At 38.1% G+C, this 22,448-nt stretch overlaps 2 protein-coding genes across 2 annotated transcripts; both read right to left on the bottom strand.

Annotated features, from left to right (window-relative positions):
• Positions 1 to 725: 725 nt before the first annotated feature.
• LOC147641225 (uncharacterized) lies at positions 726 to 1,315 on the bottom strand. The gene is made up of 2 exons (XM_086810014.1): positions 949 to 1,315; positions 726 to 862 (listed from the first exon to the last, which is right to left on the bottom strand). Exons 1-2 carry the CDS (start codon positions 1,216 to 1,218, stop codon positions 857 to 859), a joined length of 276 nt encoding a protein of 91 aa, XP_086666140.1. The 5' UTR covers positions 1,219 to 1,315; the 3' UTR covers positions 726 to 856.
• A 1,157-nt stretch (positions 1,316 to 2,472) lies between these two features.
• LOC147641224 (uncharacterized) lies at positions 2,473 to 4,100 on the bottom strand. The gene is made up of 4 exons (XM_086811922.1): positions 3,752 to 4,100; positions 3,576 to 3,681; positions 2,692 to 3,486; positions 2,473 to 2,599 (listed from the first exon to the last, which is right to left on the bottom strand). Exons 1-4 carry the CDS (start codon positions 4,065 to 4,067, stop codon positions 2,473 to 2,475), a joined length of 1,344 nt encoding a protein of 447 aa, XP_086668048.1. The 5' UTR covers positions 4,068 to 4,100.
• Between the last annotated feature and the right edge of the window lie 18,348 nt (positions 4,101 to 22,448).

Genomic DNA, 22,448 nt, shown 5'->3' with positions numbered 1-22,448 from the left:
GCCCCTCATCCCCCAGGCTATATAGTGTGTGGCCTGCCGTCCACACTAGCCTGGCTGCCCATGACTCCGCATGGGCGTCCTCTCCCACTAAACCCCGAACATGGCCATCTGGTCTGCCACATCGGTCATCACAAGCATTACAGCCTACGTGACATTACTCCCCCTTAAGAAGAGTTTTCGTCCTCGAAAACAAACTGGGGAAACCTTTTGGAAATTGTAGTACGGCGTTTTCAAGGGTGCGTCTATTTAGCGAGCCAAGAGCAGTGAGCACAGAGCAGTGAGTAGAAATAAAGTCCTTGTGAAAGTGAGCAAGTAGGGGCATGGTATGATGTTAAGCGAGCATGTAATGTTAAAGAGAAGAGTGAAACCATAGTGCAACTCTATAATGAACAGAACAAAGAAGACTAAAAAAGTTTAAAAATGACTATTGCAAATAAAGCATTTTCAAATGAATGGTGCGGATATAAAAAATCACTACAAAACTCATACTACTTGGCTCGCTAAAAAGACGTTGAATTGGTCATTGAGCTACTAATAGAAACAAACTATTGTTTGCAACCACATGGAAACCACAGCGACCAGAGAGCATAGAAATCAAGCCATTAAGATGCACACCAATTTTAATAGCCATACCACTGACACAACAATATAATACTCTTTAGAAACCATAACCATAGGATTTAAAAATTTTATAATCCAAATAAAAATTGTCCAACAATCAGCTACATGCTATTGTAAAAAACATTCAGAAGCATAACATCCATCAAAACATTACTTCCAATAGTCCCAAAAAAATGATTGTCTCAATTAAAAAAAAGACTATCTCTAATGGCATTCTGATGTAGACATGTGATCCTCATAACTGCAAGAGACACAAAGAAAAGAAAATAAGCTTTATCAATACAAAATTATTCTCTACTAACATATTTATCTTTTCAACATGCATACCTTTGCTGAGTATGGTTCTAACAGGTGATCATAGATCTGCTCATCCTTGTCTAACATTATGACATTGCGATCCATAAATGCTGCCACTAGCCCAAGAGTTCCAGTGCCAGCAAACAAATCCAAAATCGTGTCCCCAGGACGACTGAAGACGGAGACGATGTATTTGCTAAGCCGCTGACCTCTCTGACAACCGCCCCGCCATGGTCTACCCTTTCTCTTCACCAGATCCTCCGATGGCACTCTTGAAAACGCACACAAACCATTAACCATATGCCATAAAGATCACCGAAAATCATTTTAAATTCTATCTTGATTTGAATGCATACATACATGTCAAAGATAAGATCTTGCCCTACATCAAGATCATCACCTAGTGCCAAATCCCTTAGTTGATCCCCATGCATCACAAAGCTTGTAGCAGGAGATGTTGAGCGAACAAAAACAGCCAATATTAGACAAGTGACCTACAAGCAAAGACACATTGGTTGTTCATGCATTTTCACCTTAAATGGGACAAAGAAGATTTGCACAAATGACAGCCCCAAAGAGAACAACACCAATACCTGGGTAGTAATCATTTGCCCCATCTTCTTCCCAATAGGTGGAGTACACCTCACAACCTGTCTATGATAAATGCCAAACCCAACGCTCTGTGCAACCTGCTCAATGGTCACTCCTTCTTCCATAGTGTAAAGGCATGTAAAGAAGCCTCGATCCGAGAGACAAGAATCAACAACTTTAAAAGTAGAGTCATACATGCCATCCCCAATCTTATTCCAATATGGAACCTTGTTTGCAACACAACCTCCAATGATGATATTTGAGGGGAAGTCTGCAAATATCAACTCCACACAGTAATCGGACCCTCTACTCTTGACATTCCCTACTGTGCAAATAACATTCATGGCATCAAGCACTTGCTTTCCCAATGAGGATGCATCCTCCATGTTCACAAAAGTAGCTGCAAGGTCCTCAATACTGACATTGAAGGCATAAATGGTTCCTATAGACAGGTTTTTGACATTTAACACACATAGTCTCAAGTCAAAACAATCGGATCACGATAGAGATGAGGTAGGAAGCTCACATACCTGGAGCTTGTAATGTCTTGGTTATGATGTCAGTTGGTTGTATCCCGCCTGCACTACTATTGGATGTCTGTTGTTGACTCTGCTCCCTATTTGCTTCCATTGCTCGATTCACCTCCAATGCACGATTCACTATTTCCCTCCCTAAATTCACTGGCAATGACTTACGAAAAGAAGCCGATGCAATCGATGTTGCATGTGATGTGGATGTGGCCTCATTATGATCAATTTGCTGGCTACGAAGCTCCAATATAGACTTATGTTGGCGATACAGATCAAGCTCCTCCTCAGGCACATGGTTTCTTTCAAGGTCCAACCACCACGGGCAGAAACGAGACTCTATGCTTGACATGGCCTGTTCAATGACAAACATGGGTAAACACAACTCACCCTCAATATGAACATGTTTCTCAATCATGGATTCAAAATGACAAATTCAATCACTTACTCTTCCAAGCTTCAAATCGGCATACATATAAGATTGATTGTCAACACAAAGCCACACACTAGCGAGAGGGGGTAAAATATCCAATTGGTGCTCCTCAATTTCAGAAAGCAACCATCTGCAAGCCAAAGCACAAATGATAAAACAACACACAGAAAGAAGCATGCATGTTTTTTAACAAGGAATATCTGGGTTATGTTGGAGGAAAACCTATAAACGACTCGCCGTGTAGCACTTTGTAGGCCTGGTTGATGGTCAATATCATGGCTAAATTTTATGCCTCCTTCGTGCACTTTGAAAGCCCTTTTGAAGTACTTTCTTCTGCATAGAACAACAAAAGAGGTGAATCGGCTCTCACCTGGCAACCTGACTCGATCGGCATTTTTAATATCATTTTGGATTCTCAAACCCAGCTCCGTGATCTGAAGCCAGTAGGAGTACATGTGCAGCCATTCCCTAACCTTTGTCTTATCATTTGGCATACCCTCAAGTGATCGCACTGCAGCCTGAGAGTTGTCCAATAGCTTGACAATGTGAGCCTTATCTGTGTCTCTGATGCAAGCAGAACCTATCATATTGAGCTTTTCCTCTGTGGCCACATGATTGCTTGACGCGTGCCATGGGAGGGAGAGCACTGCACACCAAAAGGCCTCACCGTTGGAGGGATCAGCAATCCTTGCATATTTTGATGTTTTTCCTCTGTAGAGAACTTCTACCTTTCGAGTCACATTCTCCCTAGCAGACTCGGCAAGTGGTCCATTTGATGCCTCATCAATTTTTTGCTCCATCTCATCCTTGAACAAGAGCCAAGTCATAATCTGGATTGGCAAATGAAGCCAACTAGGCCTTCCTCTGGCAGATGCACTCTGCATCTCTCTCTCAACCCATAGCTTGTCCTCATTGTCCAAATGTGCCATGAGAGTTGTTAGGTCGGACTCTCCCAATCTTCTTAGTTGAAATAGACGATCACCAAATGTGGTTGGCACAAATGCATAATCATGCGTCCTACAAAACAAAGAAGAAATATGTTAATATTCTTGAGTACAAACAACTTACTTGACATAGAAGGAGACTCTGATGACAAATTAACTTACTTGTTCAACCTGGACAATGAAAACAAAAGCTCACCCACATCCCTCCGCTCGAACACATAAAATTTACAGAGAACACAACAATGCATGGACAAATCCCCTTGAAACCCTGTAATAAAACACAAAATTAGGAAGGACAAAGAAGCATAAGAAACTATAACATCCCAATGAGAACTCACCTGTAGAAATGCAGTCCATCCAAGCATTGTGTCGATTATTACCATCAAGAATATGCACCATTTTTCGGCTCAAGTACGGACCCCACTCGGGGTCAAGTGCAAGAGTTTCCTCAAATTGTTGATTCACAGTCCTCCAATGCTCATCCCAAGATTCCTCCCTCTCTTGTGTCAATGGTGTCTCCTCCCCTTCCAAGTCCATAATTGATACTGTGAAAGCTCCCATGCTCTCAATGTACCCACCTAGTTTTTTGAAGCTTCGAGTAAGAGATTTATCTGTTGAGGGAGAAACCTTTCGGATTGCCTCCGTCTGGATCATCCTACAGAGAGGAACACGTGGAGGTGGAGACCTAAATTTGACGTTTCACCAATGGTTGAGTTCTCGTGAGCGCAAAGTTCTTACAAGAATAAGTAGCCCCTATGTCATTCTCTGGATTGCAAGCAATAGTAAATATTGGGACCCAAAAGTTCCATGTCCCACTAGAGCTTACCTCTAATGATCAGGGGGATAATTTTTATATACTTGAAGGCTCTCTTTCAAGCAATTACATCGCAATAGTTGATGCTTCGCTAATCTCAAGCCCATAGCCATTCTAGAAGACTTCCAACTCAATCAAACATGATAGATTTTTATAACCCGGGTAAGAGCATCTTGGATACCTTTGGAGCACGAAGAACGGAAACACATTAACAAAGATTTTGTTAAATGTTAAAGAGGTTATCAATGTCCAAGAGATTCGTAGGCAATATAATGGGGATATTGCATTTGAGTTCCCACCAACCATGGGATCACGTGCAGGGATGGACTCCATGGAGAATAAGTATGATCCCCACCAAAGCCACTATTTTTTAATTATTGCCTTCCCCTTGGATTGTGTCAAAAAATCCATTGCCTAAGTAATTTGAAGTGTGTAAATGAGCTTTGCCCATGACTAAAGAACCATCTAAGATCTCAAACACATCACATTTTAGTGGTAGCATGCTAAAAGCATCGACCAGTGATGGAGAGAAGTGCAATAGTGCATTTGGAAAGCTCCTTTGCCATTACTGCTCAATGCTTTGCAGGAGAACATAAGAGAGAAAAATAGATCAGATCTACTTCTCTCTCTCTCTTATTCTGTCCTTCCCCATTAGAGGGTGCACTACTAAGAAACCCTATTACCACGTGCATTCAAGGGTATTTAAAAAACCCCTTATCTGCTATGAATTTTTCATGAATAAAATGACCCCTTTTCCTTTATAAACTTACGGGTTTTTTCATAATCGATTAAAAAAACCTCTTCTGTAAACGTATTTGTATAAATTTCCTTTAAAATTTTAAATTAAAAATCCCTTCTAATGAACTCACATACTAAACTAATTTCATATATTTAGGTGCATCCCACGAGCCTCCCCCTGGCACCTCCTCGCCCTCCCCATTAAAAAAAAACTAAAACTAAAATGAAAGATCCATGCCTCCTCTGCACAACGAATTCTAGGATGCTAGCAACGAAAGTAGCACTTCTTGTGCAGGGCAGAGCCTCTCACTCAGGGCCTCGCCCATGGATATCCGGACAAGAGACTAATCCCTCGGTTCTTCCAAACCTGAACCCAGAAAAACTTCCCTCGCCTAGAAAGCATGGGCGATTCCTCTGGGATAATTTTATTCTAACGTAGTCAAAAGCCTTAACTAACCAAACTGATCCGACCAAACCCGTAAGTTTCATGGTTAGATCAAGGAAGAGACTTGCACTTGGATCATAGAGCCCGACACTTTTTTCCTCATAAAGAGGCACAACCGTTGATTCTTCTCCATAGAACAAGGGTTATCCGGGATTTACTTCAACTATCGTAACTTAACAGAATTGAGTCTCATTTTAAGTCCAGCCTAACCCCATTGAATCCCATGGGTTAGCCAACTGCCCAACCACTATAGTAATAGGATCCATTTAGGAGTTTGGTTATGTTTTGCCCCGGGTACCAGGGAAAAGAGTTCCCACGTCCCCTAGTCAGCGCTTCAAGCAAACTTCAAGATAGTCATACCACTTATACACCCAGTATGAAATTGCCTGTTTCACAGATTCAGTTGTCTTTAAAATAATCTTTTAATGAGACCATAGTATCACTAATCATAATCCTCCAAAATATTTAGCTTGAATTCTAATTTCCAATCATTCCTTCATTAGTGTACCTATGGCATCATTGGCAACCAGAATGCTCACCACACCTGTTCGGTCAGGGACCTTTTCAATAGTTCCTAGTGCACAGTACTTAGAAATATAATCACATAAGAAAAATCCAGATGGACTCTCTGTTGAAGATCAGCAAGATCAACCAACAGATCCATATAAAAGAGCCATGGACTCATCTGCTGAGGACCAGCAAGGCCAATCAACCAGATCCAGGCCTGAGTTCAGAAAACAACAACTCATTTTTTCATTTTCTTCCTCGACGCACGTGTGGGTATCTTTAGCAACCCAGAGTCCGAGCACTATATGGTCAACACCCTATAGGCTCCTTTCGTAGGTCACCTCACGCTTCACTCATAGACTGCTTCCTTGGTCCCTCATCCACCGTACCGGAAGCTCACCATTTAAATTGAATCGAGGCTGGTCAAGACCTCAGAGGATGACCTTGCTATGCAAGACATCCTCTATTGACTCTCTGTCAGCTCTACTGCTGTTGCAACTTTATCACTTAGGTCTCCAAGACCTCATTCACAAGATGGTCAAAGTGCTTCCCCAGCATTCTTGACATAAAACAGTAATTTAAAAACAGGTCATAAATACAGTTTCTAATGAACTCTCATCTTTCCACATTGTTCCACATCATTTCTCGTTAAACCACATTCTTCATCAATTCACATGGCTTATAATTCCCATCCAATCACATCATATTACATCTCATCACATCTATCCACATCTATCCTCATCACATCACATCACAACATATCCACATCACATCTCATCCATTCATATCACATCACATCCATCTACATTTATTCAAATCCACATCACATCCACATATCATCACATCACGTTCACATCTATTTACATCACTTCACATCCATTCACATCTACCCAAAGTTCACATCACATCATATCACATCTCATCTGTCCATATCATATCTCAACCATTCATATATAACCAGATCCACATCACATCCATTCACATCTCATTACATCACATTCACATTTCACCACACCTCACCACATCCACTCACATCTCATCACATCCATTCACATGCATCACACCCATTCACATCCCACATTCATCTACATCTCGTCACATCCATCCTTATCTTATCACATCTCGTTCACATCACATCACATTCATTCCATCCACATCTATCCATATCACACCACATCCATTCACAGCTCATCACATTCATCCGTATCCATCCATTCATTCACATGCACATCTATCACATCACATCTCATTCTCATCCATTTACATCGCATCACATCCTTTCACATACCATCACATCTCATTCACATCCATTTACATCGCATCACATCCTTTCACATACCATCACATCTCATTCACATCCTTTCACATACCATCACATCTCATTCATATCCATTTACATCGCATCACATCCTTTTACATACCATCACATCTCATCACATTCACATCCACATCCATTTACATCACATCACATCTCATCCATATCTCATCACATTCACATCCACGTCCATTTACATCACATCACATCTCATCACATTTACATCTTATCACATCACATTCACATCTTATCACATCCACTTTTAGTACCGTTTTCTACTTACGATACTAATAGGACCTTTCTAAGTTTTTGCCAATTGCTTGGCCTAGTTAAAGGTACTTTTTCTCGATCCCATTGAATCTACGTATCAGAGTGTTGTTGAAGGTTTAAAAAGGGAAAATAAACCTTATCAGAATTGAATAGTAAAAACTCAGAAAGAGCATTTAAGTATTGTATTTTCTACTTACGATACTGATAGGACCTTTCTGAGATTTTGCCAATTGCTTGGCCTAGTTAAAGGTACTTTTTCTCGATCCCATTGAATCTACATATCAGAGTGTTGTTGAAGGTTTAAAAAGGGAAAATAAACCTTATTAGAATTGAATAGTAAAAACTCAGAAAGAGCATTTAAGTATTGTATTTTCATTCCTTAAGCTTCAATAATGAGAATTAATTCTAAACTTCCATTTACTCATTGGATTCTCAATCCTGCCAGCAGGGATTCCAGTTTCTCTTTTCTAAATAAGAAATATCCAAGTTTTCTCGATGGATATTTTCATATTATTTCTCAAATTTCTCAAGTAAAATATATCCAATATTCTTCTTTTTGAATAAAAGATTCATGGAATTTACAAAAATCAATTCTACCCATATTTCCCAATAAAAATATTAATACTCAAAATTCCACTTTTGATAAATACTCATAATTTGAATTATGCCAAAAATTCCTCTTTTACCATTTAATTACTTGGATCTCAAATATCATGGAAATTCCTCTTTTTGCATAAAAATAAATTTACCAAAAATTCATCTTTTACCATTTAATTACTTGGATCTCAAATATCATGGGAATTCCTCTTTTTGTATAAAAATATTTTTACCAAAATTTACTCTTTTCTCATAATCAATTAATTATGCATAATTACCAAAAGAAATTCTCATGAATATGATGAAAATTATTCTTTTTGCATAGGATGTCAAATCCTAGAATATGGTAGGAAGTCCTCTTTTAGCATTATGCATAAAAATAAGATATGTATTATTTTCTAAAAATTTTACCATAGCTTTGCTGCTATTACTGATAATTCTCAAATTTTCTTAAAAGAGTAAAAGCTTGTAATGAAAATATGATAGTAGTTCCTCTTTTATGCTTAAAATCAAACTATGAATTTAATTATGATTATCCCACTAGATTAAGCTAATTTCATTATTTCTCTTTTCTCAAATTGATAGGATAATCTATTTCTCATTTAGAATCACTCAAAGTAGTTTTTAACTACTTATAAATAATCTACAAGAAATAACCATTATTTTATTACATAAAATCATAAAAATACCATTTTCTTAATCTTTCGCTTATCAATCCTAGAGTTTAGCTTTGAATTAAGAGACTATCATTAAGAAGCATCCTTTTTCAAGGGATTTAGCCATAAAGATGGCTATTCTTTTAGAGAGAGAGATTTACTTAAAGAAAGCATTACAAATAAGCATAAAGATTAACTTTCTCTTAATTAAGTATTAAGACTTTAAGGAAAAGCTTGATTTTAATTAAAACAATTATATAGAAAGCTTATCAAGCTTGAGAGGGGTTGAGAAGAAGAAAGTCATTAAGAGAAATTAGAAAAAATCATAAAAATTAAATTTATCTCCAAGTTTGGCTTGATTCTCTAATTGCAGTGAAGCCCTAACCAATCAATTGGTCCACCAAGAGGAGAAGAGCAACTCCAAGAGTTGTTGTAGAGAGAGAGAGCTCCAAGCTCCCAAGAGAGAGAAAAATTTAAAGGATAATAGAAAATATAATTATTTTAATATAATACTGGCATAGTATAGCTCTAATATTTTATTATAAATGACTGAGGGTCTATTTATAGGTGAGGGAGGCCACTAACCAAGTCCAACTAGGGTTCTAGAATTTTCTAGGTTCAGTTTGACTCAATTTGGATAAGATTTGGACCAGTTTGGCTCCCTTTTTATTTGGTTTGATCCAGGAGAGAGGAGAGATAAAAATATCACAAATTTTTTGAATTAAAAACCCTTCCACACATGTGAAAGAGGATCCTACCTCAAGATTCCCCCTTTTCTTACCAAGGTGTCAAAAATGCATCATTATTCCAAAATATCTCATTTTTTTAGTAATATCTCATAATTTTTAATAATAAACCTTGTACTCAGTCAACTCTTCATCTTATGTGAGCATTTACTCATTTTTTGGTATTTTCTTTTATTCTTTGGATTTATCTCATCCCAACACTTGGATTAATCCAATTGGCCCATTGGTACTTTAATGGGACCATAATCCAAAAATTTCTGAAAATGTAGACGCTTATACTAAGGTCCCTTATACCATTTTTAATTAATTATTAATGCACATTGGAAAGTTCATTTTGAACTTTTGTTTCAAGGGAATCCAATTTAGAAACTAGGAGGATTTTTATATCCAAATATATCTCAATTTTGTACTATCGCTCTCTAGATATTTTCTCTCTCTAGGTCAAAACAGGGTAAAACAAGATCTTTCTTCTATTTCAAAGAGGGGAATAATAACAAGAACATAAGGTGAGGTTCTTACACCTTTACACCTCAAAAGTTGGAGGGAGAAATCTTACATAAAACATGAAGAATACACATTTACATTAAAAGAACACATATATAATATTTTACTAAAGATTTTTACTCAAAAATATAAACATATATTGAGAGTGATTGACACATTAAGTTAAATAAAATGTTGATACTGTTGATGTGATAAGGGTTTGATTAATACAAGGATTAGAGAGGGTAGGGGTGTGTCAGGGTGTTGGAGGAGTAGAGGGAAGAAGAGTCATCACATAGTGGATGTGAGAGGGGTTTGGAGAGTGGTGGGGTGAAGGCTAAGAGAGAGAGGGCTCTGTGGAAGTGAAGAAGTGTCCAACACATAGGTCAGCATAAAGCACTACAAGGGAATAGAGGCCTACCAGTGAAAAGTACTAGCATTTCACCGGTGTTTTTTGCTAAATGATGATCTCGCTAGTGCTAAATACCAGTGATGAAATAATCATTGATACCAGTGATATTTTTCTTGGTAAAATTGCTAGATATTACTAAAAAATAATTCGTATTTAGCGATATTATTTTGCTAGTAAAGATGCTGGTACCAACAATTTGGGTTCACACCTTCATTTTGTCTTTTATATAGTCTATGCATGGTCAATACATCAAGGAATTCCCAAGATTGCAAAAATACAAGATTGGCACACACATCCTCTTCCTTCGACACCTCTCTCTCTCTCTCTCCCCCCTCTCTCTAACCAACACACACCAACACACAAAAACACACAACCAACTTCATTTTGTATAAATAGCTTGCAAAATCCAAAAATAAGGAGGCCAATATAATTTTTGAATAATCCCAAATGTATCTAATATGTTTCATCAATCCAGTCTTGTAGCAAAGCTACTTGAGTATCAGGTTCAATGTCTAGCTCAAGTAAGAGATCAATGGAAAGTTGATCCAAGCCATCATCAATCGCACGGTCTATATCTACATCATCACCATTGTCGAGCCCTATTTAATCTTTGTTTGTTTGTTTGATGTATACCTTCCTCCATGTTGTCTTGGTCTTCAACTTGCTCGCTCTGATCTACACCCTCCATATTGTTATGGTTTTCATGATCATCATCATCATCCATTACATTGTCATCCACTTCCTCCTTGAATTCTTCATGTTGAAATATGTGGGTGGATTGCGGGGTGATTTGAATCACATACCACCATATTGGATCAATACGATTGGGTTAAAAAATAACCTAGAAAATCATAAAAATGAGTAAGTAGCCCATTTTAATATACCATAAGTAAGTTGCTTTATTTAAATATTGGTACATACTTCCTCACAATGTTCAAGGAGCACAAAAGTATCTTTCTCATCTCTCCAAATCTTTGTGGAGTCAATTGCAAAGAAACCATTTGGATGCTTCTTCATAATTGCATGAGCACCACTACATATCACTTTGAACCACTTCACATCAAAGATGTAGATAGTAAAATATATAAACCCGACCTCTTTGATGTCTTAAATGGTTCTACAATAATCTAATTACTTAGGTATGATGTTTGTGTCATGTCTGTTTTCTCTATTAGAGTGCAATGTTTTGAGAGATGGGAAGTATGTTATATGCACATTATGTGTGCATATACTAGGAGGCTAACCCACATTAGGCTTGTGAGCATGGGAGCATGGGAACAAGCTCTAGTGGAGCATGGGTTAGGACTAACCTTAAGGGTTAAGGTTAGGGTCAGGCATCCAAGGATCACACATGGGAGATGGAGAGTCAAGAGTCACTTGAGGGCCCTCCTATATAATAGGGACATGGGGCACACTCAAGGGGGGCTTAGGCTATGGTCTCTTGATGTTATCTTGAGGCTAGGTTATGTTATGTTCTCTTGTGTAGTAGAGGACATAACTACTCACCTACCATTTCACACTATAGCTACATGCTGATGGATTGGAGTTATTCCTCTTGATGGTACTATGGGACATCAAGGTAAAGGTATGATGTACTTCATTATAATTCATGTGTGCATCCCTTGGGCTCGGGGGTGGTCGGGTGGATGAGGTTATACCTAATTTATGCATGTTTATGCATAAAAATTATCTAGAGAGATCTTAGGGTTTTAACAAAAAGAGAGAAGGATCCAGAGGAACATAGACTTTATCATCAGAATGAGATGGTGATTCTCAGTTTCTCATTTGATTCATTGAAGCAACATTCAGAGTCCCCAAGTCTTCTTTGAGTTCTCTATGTTTGCTGGCTTCTCCAAAAATCTCCTTGCCTTATCTCTAGTCATGAAGACCTTTTGAGCAAGCTCTGGTATGACATACCAGAGGCTTGCTTTTTCTTGGGACCTTTGGAGGCATCCTTCCCAATGGGACCAACCTTTTGCATATCTTTTCCATTTGTCTTTTTCTGCCTAGGAATATCAATCTGAGCATTGCAGTATGGACAAGGTCATCTTGATGTCATGCCTTGAGCACAACCCATCATGCATTTAATTGTCTTCAAATCTCCCCCAAGATGCCAATCCACCTTGAACTTTCCTATGTTTTCTACATCTAAAATTTGACCATCAATTTACTTTTTGATTACATATATTATCCAGGGAGTCCTTTCAAACATTCATGTCAATACCTCATGTGTCTCCTTCGGTATCTCCAATGCACCAAGCCACCAGTCCTCTTTCTCAGATTGCACACTAAAACTTGGTTTGGTAGTCTTTTCCCATGCACATATCATGGCCTCATTCATGAGCGTAATGCTCATACGTTCCAGCTTCCGACCTTTCACAATTTGGCATGCATCTAGCTTGAGCACAAATGAAGGTGTGCTCCCTAAAACTGCAAATAAATGATAATTTGCAGTATTCAAAATAAAATAACCGTCTTCATTTTATACTAAAAAACATGAATAGTAGCAATTGCAAGTTCTAACCTTCTGGTGAAAGACCATAGAACTTCACCATAGCTTGTTGTAGTCTCTCAATATGAACAAAGATGTTATTGTAAACATCATAGTAAAATTATGTAAGCTTGTTTTAGTCTCTCAATAAGAACAAAGATGTTATTGTAAACATCATAGTGAAATTATGTACTTATTGTCTTGTTTTTCTTTCTTATCGACCCTGTGTCTAATGTTAGTGTGCCCTCAATGTGATAAAACTATCCTATAGCTCGCTGCACATCGTCATTATTAGTACACTTGACATTGTGAACCACCTTGAGTGTAGGAAATAAAGTGCCAGTGATCCCTTGTCCTAGAAATGCATCTTTTACAATTTGATGGATTGCTTAGTACACTTTCATGCTGATTCCAGCCGCATCACAAACATGTTGAATTAATGAAGAATTGATGGAGGTGGTAATCTTGCTCACCAGATTGCTGACAATAGCTTGGAATGTTTTAGGACGATGAGGGTCAGTAATAATTGAGAGAATATCCTTGGTATTCATAATGGCTTTGACCAAATCCTTCCATCCCTCTTCGCTAGAACCACACACGTCTTGCAAAAAATTCGTGGAAAAACACAAATCATGACTATTTTGTTTACTGAGGTCATAATGAAAGTTTATGTTACTTACTTTGTTGTACGAATCCTCTTCTTCCGTGCTTCACCTTTAGACACAAGAGATTCTATACCAGCCAATATCTTTTTATGTTCACGAGCACCATTTGGCATTTCTTTGAGTCGTTTGATAAGTTCCTCTAGCCTTTGAATCTTTGCATCCTTCTCCACATTCTCTACAAGGATCTCTTTCATTTTATCTGATGATTTTTTAAGTCCTTGACATTGTAAAAGGGTGAATTGTGATGCTTGCAATTGAGATTGGAGAATACGGGTTTGCCAAGCTCCACTTGTAGTCAATCTTCTGCAGTATCCTAACAAGCCAAGCTTTCCTTCACCAAAATAAATTGCATAAAAGATGATAAATCATGGAAAGGAGGGTTTGCTCTTAATGGAGGGTCAATTAGATAGAGATGCCCATCAATCCAAAGATTTATATTTTTCTCCTTAGCTATCCTATCAGCTTGGACATATTGTGCATCAATAGGATGGGTTTTTTTAGAGCTGCCATACTCTTCAGGAATACGAATGTGTAAATCAACCTTCTGTTTTCTAGCTTCACAAGGAGCTACACACACAGCTTTTGCAAAGGCTCCATAGCTAAGCAGAGGAAGAAGCTAAAACAAAGAGATATTCATAGGGGGGGAGAGAGAGAGAGAGAGAGAGGGAGTGAGAGAGAGAGAGAGAGAGAGAGAGAGAGTGAGAGAGAGAGAGAGAAAGAGAGAGAGAGAGTGAGAGAGAGAGTGTTAAAACTTTGCTGTTGCAGGTTTAACACAAATCCATTTTTCTAAGCAGAAAATGATATTTTTGATATATAAATATAATAACATGGAGTTCAATAAATTACATTTATGAGAAAAATTAAAAAATAATAATTTTTGGGGTGCCCATAATTTCGGGATCTCATGGACGTAGTGGTTCCTGACAGTTAGTTATGCTTATGGGGTTGTGGGGACCTGACAGCTAGTTATGGATGTACTGGTTTCTGTGAGATAGGCTTCTGATGTGACCCTTGAATTACAAGATTTTTGGAGGGAAAAAAGTATTTTCATCATACATATTGGTTGGGTGGTGTTTTTTCACCTCAAAATGTAAAAAAATAAAAAATGAAAAATTTTCACTTTTTGGGACCCACCTAAATATGAGAATGTTTTGCTGATGTGGAAGGGAGATATGGTGGGAGTTAATGAGGAAGGAGATTTCAAACTGACAAGAAAGCTGAAGATAAAAAATTCAAAAAGTATGAGAAAAGTCAAAAAGTAAGAGAGAGTATGAGAATATTCCCTTTAAAAAGTGAAACTAGGGGGGTTGGTGTGGCAAGGTAAAAAATAGGGGTCATCATAGCCTTTGTCTCCCTTTACTAAATGGATGTGATAAGATGTAAATGGGATGCGATAAGATGTGAATGGGATGTGATAGGATGTGATAAGCTGTAAATGGGATGCGAGAGGATGTGAATGGATGTGATAAGATGTAAATGGGACGTGATAAGATGTGAATGGGATGTGATAAGATGTGAATGGGATGTGATAGGATGTGGTGTAATGAAAAAGAATGTGGATGAGATGTGAAGTAAATGGATGTGGATGTGAATGATGAGATGAGAGGATATGTGAAAGAATGAGATGGGAAGTAAATGGATGTGTATGTGAAAGAATGTGATGTAAATGGATGTGGATGTGTATGTGAAAGAATGGATGTGAATGTGTATGTGAAAGAATGTTTGTGGATGTGTATGTGAAAGAATGTGATGTAAACGGATGTGGATGTGGATGTGAAAGGATGTGATGTGATGTAAATGGATGTGGATGTGGATGTGGATGTGGATGAGATGTGGATGTGAATGTGATGTGGATGTGGATGAGATGTGATGTGATGAAAAGAGATGTGGATGTGGATGAGCTATGATGTGATGAAAAGAGATGTGAGATGTGGATGGGAATGAGATGTGATGTGATGAAAAGAGATGTGATGTGATGTAAAGGGATGTGGATGTGAATGTGATGTGGATGTGGATGAGATGTGATGTAATGTAAAGAGATGTGGATGAGATGTGATGTAATGTAAAGAGATGTGGATGTGAATGTGATGTGGATGTGGATGTGGATGAGATGTGATGTGATGTAAAGAGATATGGATAAAATGTGATGTGATGTGAATATATGTGGATGTTAAGTGATAGATGTGAATGTATGGATAGATGTGGATAGTCGTGCATGTGAATGCTTGGATGGATGTGGATGAATGAGATGGGATGTGTATGAATGAGATATGATGTGGATGTGATGTAATGTGGATAGAATGTATGTGATGGAACGGGGATACAATGAATGTGATGAATGTTAATGGATGTGATGTGATGTGAGTCCGGATAAGTGTGAATGGGTGAGATGTGATGTAAAATGGATGTGATGTGATATGATGTAAATTGGGATAGATGTGAATGGATGATATGTGATGTGAATGGATGTGATGTGAATTGGGATAGATGTGAATGAATGAGATGTGATGTGAAATGGATGTGATGTGAATCGGGATAGATATGAATGGATGAGATATGATGTGAAATGGATGTGATGTGAATCGGGATAGATGTGAATGGATGATATATGATGTGAAATGGATGTGATGTGATGTGATGTGAATCAGGATAGATGTGAATGGATGAGATGTGATGTGAATGAATGTGATGTGATGAGATGTGAATGAATGTGATGTGGGGCGGTTGCAAAAGATGAGGGTACACACTTTCGTTCACTCTCTCTAAAATTGGGACATCCACGCATCTCGAGCGGAGTACCTCTATCGTGATATCGCCATCAATTAAAACACGACACGTGCCTCCCAAGGTTAAAGCGACATATCTCGAATGAGATACCAACTAATGCCATGCTAGCAGGTCCGGGTTTCCAGTCATCATCCATGTCACCAATACAGTTCACCGCCATCACACTATCTCAATCGAGATATTCATGGCACTCGGATCCACATCAATGCCACGTTGTATCCCCCTAGGCATATTTCACTAGCCCATCTCCACCGTCCACGTATCTCAAACGAGATATTGAAATAAAATCTCGACCATTCATTGTTCGCCATCGTCCACATATCTCGTTCGAGGTATAGAGATGCAATCTCCACCGTCCATTCATGCACATTGGAAGATGCGATCCCAGCCGTTTAAATATCTCGATCGAGGTATTTAATGAATCTCGACCATCGACATACCTCGGTCGTGGTAATGACTTAAAATCTAAGCCGTCCATGTACCTCGAACGAGATACTAATATCAAATCTCAACCGTAGATCCTTCACCAACCCTAAAATTAAGTGTGTATCTTGGCCGTTTGTTTCACTAACCCTAAAATCCAGAGCGTACATCTTGCAAACCCTAAAGTGCATGATGTCACCGAACCTCGTTCGAGGTTATAAAATCGGAAAACTTTTTTTTTTGCCTCATTGTCAGAAGTCGTTTTCACTTTCCTTACTCTCTTGATTTGGATTAGCATTAGTGGGCCCATTAGCATTGTTTTATAGCTTCAATAGTGCTACTTAGCACTAAGCATTGGACCCTTCGCATTGGACCTTTCACATTGGACCTTTGTGTTAGGCTTAGGTTTTAGCATGGAGTCACACAAGGAGGGCCACGAGGAGGGCCGCTCGTCTATTGTGTGGACCTCATCGTAGAGATAGACTGCGAGCCATTAGGGCCAAAAACGTCTCAAAATGGGCTGTGTAAGGAATTTCTCTAACTTGCTAATTAGTAGAATGTTGACGGTCAAAACGGCTCCAAATTTAGCCGTTTTGGGTATTTAAAGCGTATCTATCTGACTGAATACGTAACTAAGTGCATATTTTAAAATCTTAAAAAATAGATCGTTTTCATGCTACTCTTTAATGGCTCGTCTCGAAATTTGTCCTCTTATAGTGACTACGTGGCAAAATGACCATTCTCTCCAAACGCGCTCTTATCCATTCTCCAAAAAAAATTTCACTCCTCTGCTTCTCTAAAAATTTCACAAGCTACATCTCATTCTCATTCTTCTGTGTCTCTCATGATCTAATAGCTCTGCTTATACTTTTTGCTCGGTTAGTAATGAGTGATACATCTAATCGAAAGTTTCATTTGAACATCAAGCTCAACCAAGAGTATGCAACTACACGGAGTGTCTACCAAAGATCCCTATCATGTGCAAATGAAGCTCAACATCTTCGCAACGAAGGAAAGAAGCATATTGACCTATGGACAGATGGAAGTCTATATCCACCGGATCCCAAAACAGGAAGGTATCCTTCTTTTCACACACCACATGATTTGATTAGATTTGTTGGTGATGGGGAGGATGGCTTACTTGGTTATAGTTCAAGACTATCTCAATCACATATTAATTATGCAGAATATACTACATATCTTCAAAATACTTCATCTTTGAATGCAACAAAAATTTTAGAACTTGAAAACGAAATAGTGTCTTTGAAACAAGAAAATGATCAATTGAAATCCTTAAAAGAAACTCCAATAGGATTAAGAGCACGAGTAAAACGAATGCGGGATGTAGTTAACTTAACAGAGAGATCTGGACAAAGAAAAAAAAGGTTAAAACTTGTAAGAGATCATGTTACTAACCTTCTAGGATTTGACATGTCTAATGCTCAGGAAAGGGTGAGATTTTTGAATGAGCTTATGAATAGGTCGGATATCTTGAAACTTTTAGAACTTCCTGAAAATCAAACTCAAAAAAAACTGGTCTTTTAACATCTATTAAAAGATATGGACTTATTAGTCCAGCCTTCCCAAATGCAAGAAGTTTGTGACACAGTGGGAGTGAGTAGAAAGGGATACAGAGCCATCTCTAAAACCTGGTTCAGGGTCCTTAAGTATTACAAAATCAAAGCTTTTGGGTTGCCTAGACCTCACAATGTTGGAAAATATAGAACTATGTTAAATGAGGAAATTTCTAAACATTTCGGAGAGTATTTCCATATTGAGGGAACAATGCCATATGAGAGACAAAAAAAAAAATCATCTTTTGAATACAACGTTTATAATAATATTTGGATGAACATTAGAAAAGTCCAATCTTTTATGGTGAGATATTACAACATAAGAGAAATAGATTGTGAAGGAAAACTTGTATTTGTTTTAAAATTAGATGAAGCTCAAATCCAAAAGTGTCAAAAAATGGAAAGAATATCTATATCCGTAATGAATAAAGCATTGGACTATAGTCAGGGTAAGCTTGATTCTCCATACCACAAAACTCAATCAGAAATGGAGCTATGGTGGATTGGATCAGCTCAGGTACCAGTAGAGAGTCATGAAACATTAAAGTGGATCTTCTCAAAAACAGACATTCCTTCAGTTATTCAGAGCCAGAATACAGGTGAACACCTTCATGTTGATGACATAAGTGATTTCATTGTGGAATGGCATTTGAGTGCCGACCTCAAGGCATTGAAGTGTATGTTTGGTGTATGTGGAGGAGCAAATACCAAATATCCATGTCTTTATTGCATGGCAAGCACAGGGACAAAAGAATGGCTTGCAGAAAATGAGATTGGAAAACCACCATCCAGAAATAATGTGAATATTGTCGATTATCCAACTTCTGTTAAAATATGGGATCCAATTCTACCAATACATTTGAAAAATGTGCATATATGTACACTGCATGCAGAGATAAGAATCTTGGACAAATTGCTCAGACTTCATCTGGACTATGCATATTCTATTAAGCCGACTAAACTTGCAGATGAGTGCATAGAAAAGTGCGAAGCCTTGCTCTCTCAAATGGGTTTTCATGGTGGGGAAGTGCATCTTAAAAAAGATCCTGTTCTTTCTGGAGGAACAGGTGATGTTCTGCAAGATGTTTCAATGGGAGGAGCAAAAGCGAGAAGATTTTTGAGCAACCATGACACCAAACAAGTCAACGCAATGTGGAACTGTTGGAAACAGCTGTGTGTCATCACCACAAATGTCAAAAGTAGACCAGATGTAGCCAACAAACGTATGGAAGTTTGGAAAAAACTCGACAATTTTTTCAAAGTCCTTAGACAACAAGTTGGTTCAAATACTTATGCAGATGATTTCAAAAACGCAATAAAGCTTTTGATCAAAGCTATCACAGATGCCTGGGGAGAAAAAGACATAACTTATTACTTGGTGAGTATTCAAACTTATCAAAACAGTTATATATTGGTGTGTCCAGACTTATTACTTGAAATTTCTTAAATGTACTAACAAAAATTTTCTTTGTAGCATATTCTTTACTTGCATGGACCATATTTTGCTACAGAAGGACCACTTGCAACATGGAATACACAAGGATTGGAAAAGTCTCATTATCAAGCGAGAACTTCCTTTTTTAGATGTACCCGAAGAGGAGGAGGTGGACAAAGAAGAAGCAATGCACTAAAAGAATTATTCAATTGGTTCTACAGGAGGCAATTACAAAGGATGAGATCAAAGACCCAGCAATCTGAAACTACACCAACAACTCAAGAAAGAGACTAATGATTACTAACACATTTGTACCTTTAACAAAAAGTTTTGCTGAAATAAAGTTGGTCCTTGCAAAATATTGTGTACATTAGTATTTGATTCTCTTGGGACTTCTTGGCATGTCACCTCTGTATCTCAAAAATTTTCTCCTTCTATAACCTCCAAGGAGATTGATATCTGACACCTCAGCTGCAGCTGCATAGCTAGAGTAGCAAAGAAAGTACCCTGCTCTTGAGGCATTGAAACCTGCAGCATATCCAAAGATTCTAAGAGCAGCAGCTCTCTCTAGAAGCAAAACCTTGTTAGCATTTATTTGAAGGGGAGTATATCCCATAAACCTTGACAACACCTTGAAGGCAAATATTGGCAACTCAGCATCTTCAGAGAAGTTCATGTGGAATGCACAGAACACAGCCTTATCCAATGTAGGCAAGTAGTGCATGAGAGCAGATGAAGGCCTTCTTGACCTTGTTTCTGTAGATTTCACTCTGGTGCCTCTAGCTCTTGCCAGAAAATCATCCTTATCAAGCAATTCAATCTGCAAGACAAAAACCTCAATTAAAAAAAATTACAATCACAATAACATTAAACAAAGGATTAAATGGAAGCTACCTTCTGCAACTCATCCTCAATTACTACTTTGTCTTTCATCAAGTTGCAAGAGCCAACCCTTTCCACTTTATCAGAATCTGCCTGAAGCTTGAAATCTCTGCCAAAAGACTCAATACCTAACTCAATGAGCCTGTCCTCAAAATCCTCATCACTCAAGGAAGGTTTCCCCTCTTCCATTTTTTTAAGGCACAAGGCAAGTGCATCAGTAGCAGGGATAAATGAGTTGTCAGATGTTTGCAAATCAAGTGCCAAAAACTCTTCCTTTGGCTCTACTTCTGTATCAATAAAGTCTTTGGCCACTTCACAAGCTTCTGAAATTGCTGCAATACAGTAGTCTTCTCTGATATTGAAGAGACATTGAAGATAGGAAAGAGGAATAAAATCTTTCTCATTGATATAAAAGAAAGGAAGGTTTGGAAGAGTAACAGAGGATTCAGATATACTTGCTACCTCTGAAGGCTCTTCAGTAATAGTGGAAGCCCTAAATTCTGCAACATCAAGATTTGCACTTTCTCTCTCCTCAGCTTGAACATCAATTTCTTCCTCTTCTAAAATTTCACATTTCTCTAACTTTGAAACTGTGGTGACAATTAAGTTTTCTTCCTCATTCTCTGCATCAATTTCTGGTTGTTGCTCTTTATCCTGTATTTCTGCTTTCAAAAATAGGAAGAAAAGAAAGGAGACATCCTTGGGGACAAGGTTGCAATGTTTTTTATGGATAGGACAAGAAATGGATGAAGGGCATGTGAAAGAAGTTCTATTTGAAAACCTACTGAACCTCTTTGTTACTTTGGCTTTCTCCACAGATAGCTGTGTAAAATCTGTAAGGTGACAAAAATCATGGTCTCCGACACGAAAACAATGAGCTTGAATTGACATTTCAAATTGGTTGTACTCATCTTCAAGAATGTCCTTGAGCTTCAACAAAACATCTGAAAGAGAAAACCTTGGATTGAAAATCTCCACTGCATCAAAGTATACCTTCATATCATGACCATCTTGCAAAATAGCATTCAAGAGCTTCTCACTTGGGCCTTCTTCAACAAGCTCATGTCGACCCGCAACACCTTTACTCATGCCTGAAAAATTCTGATGTGCCAGAACCAAGCGAAAATGAAAGGTCCAAAAAAATTGGAATGACTCTATCGCTTGGTGCAGGATTTGACAATTCCAAGGTCTCCAAATTAATTCTGATTTTTGCAAAATAGGGTTTGGAAGAGAAAACGGTGCACAGCTTGATCTGACGCAAACGAGTGGTCCAAAACTGGGGAAAAATTTTAAAAGCGCGTGACTAAAAGACATTAAATAGTGACCGTTTATGCCACGTGGCAATAATGATTACATACCACGTGCACTCAACGGTACTTTGTACGACATATCCGAGGTATAAAAAGTTAATATTGTTAAAAATATTCATTTTTTTCTCCGTCACTGTATCAAGCGAAATCAGGCTACCTTTTGTTTCTCAACCCCACTTTTCCCATATCAAGCGTTCTCAATTCCCTGCCCGAATCAAGCGATTGCTCACATCCGATCCACTTGGATTTCCCACTTCGCTTCGTTCGGGTCTTCATTTTTTTCTCCATCCCGCATCAAGCGATAAGACAAATCCAAACCTCTCGGATTTTCATCATCGCTTCGTTCGGGATTTTTAGAATTTTTACTTCTTGCCCGAATCAAGCGATAATCACCATCCATTATCTTTGGAATCCCTTCATCGCTTCGTTCGGGCTACTTCCTTTTTTTGTCCTATAATACAAATTGCGTGATCTGGTCTCCTTTT

This window comes from Cibotium barometz, chromosome 2, assembly GCF_041138505.1.
Source record: "Cibotium barometz isolate CiBa-2024 chromosome 2, ASM4113850v1, whole genome shotgun sequence".
NCBI classification, from domain to species: Eukaryota; Viridiplantae; Streptophyta; class Polypodiopsida; order Cyatheales; family Cibotiaceae; genus Cibotium; species Cibotium barometz.
Note: the sequence above shows the minus strand (reverse complement) of the source record. Positions and strands in the feature narration are given on the sequence as shown.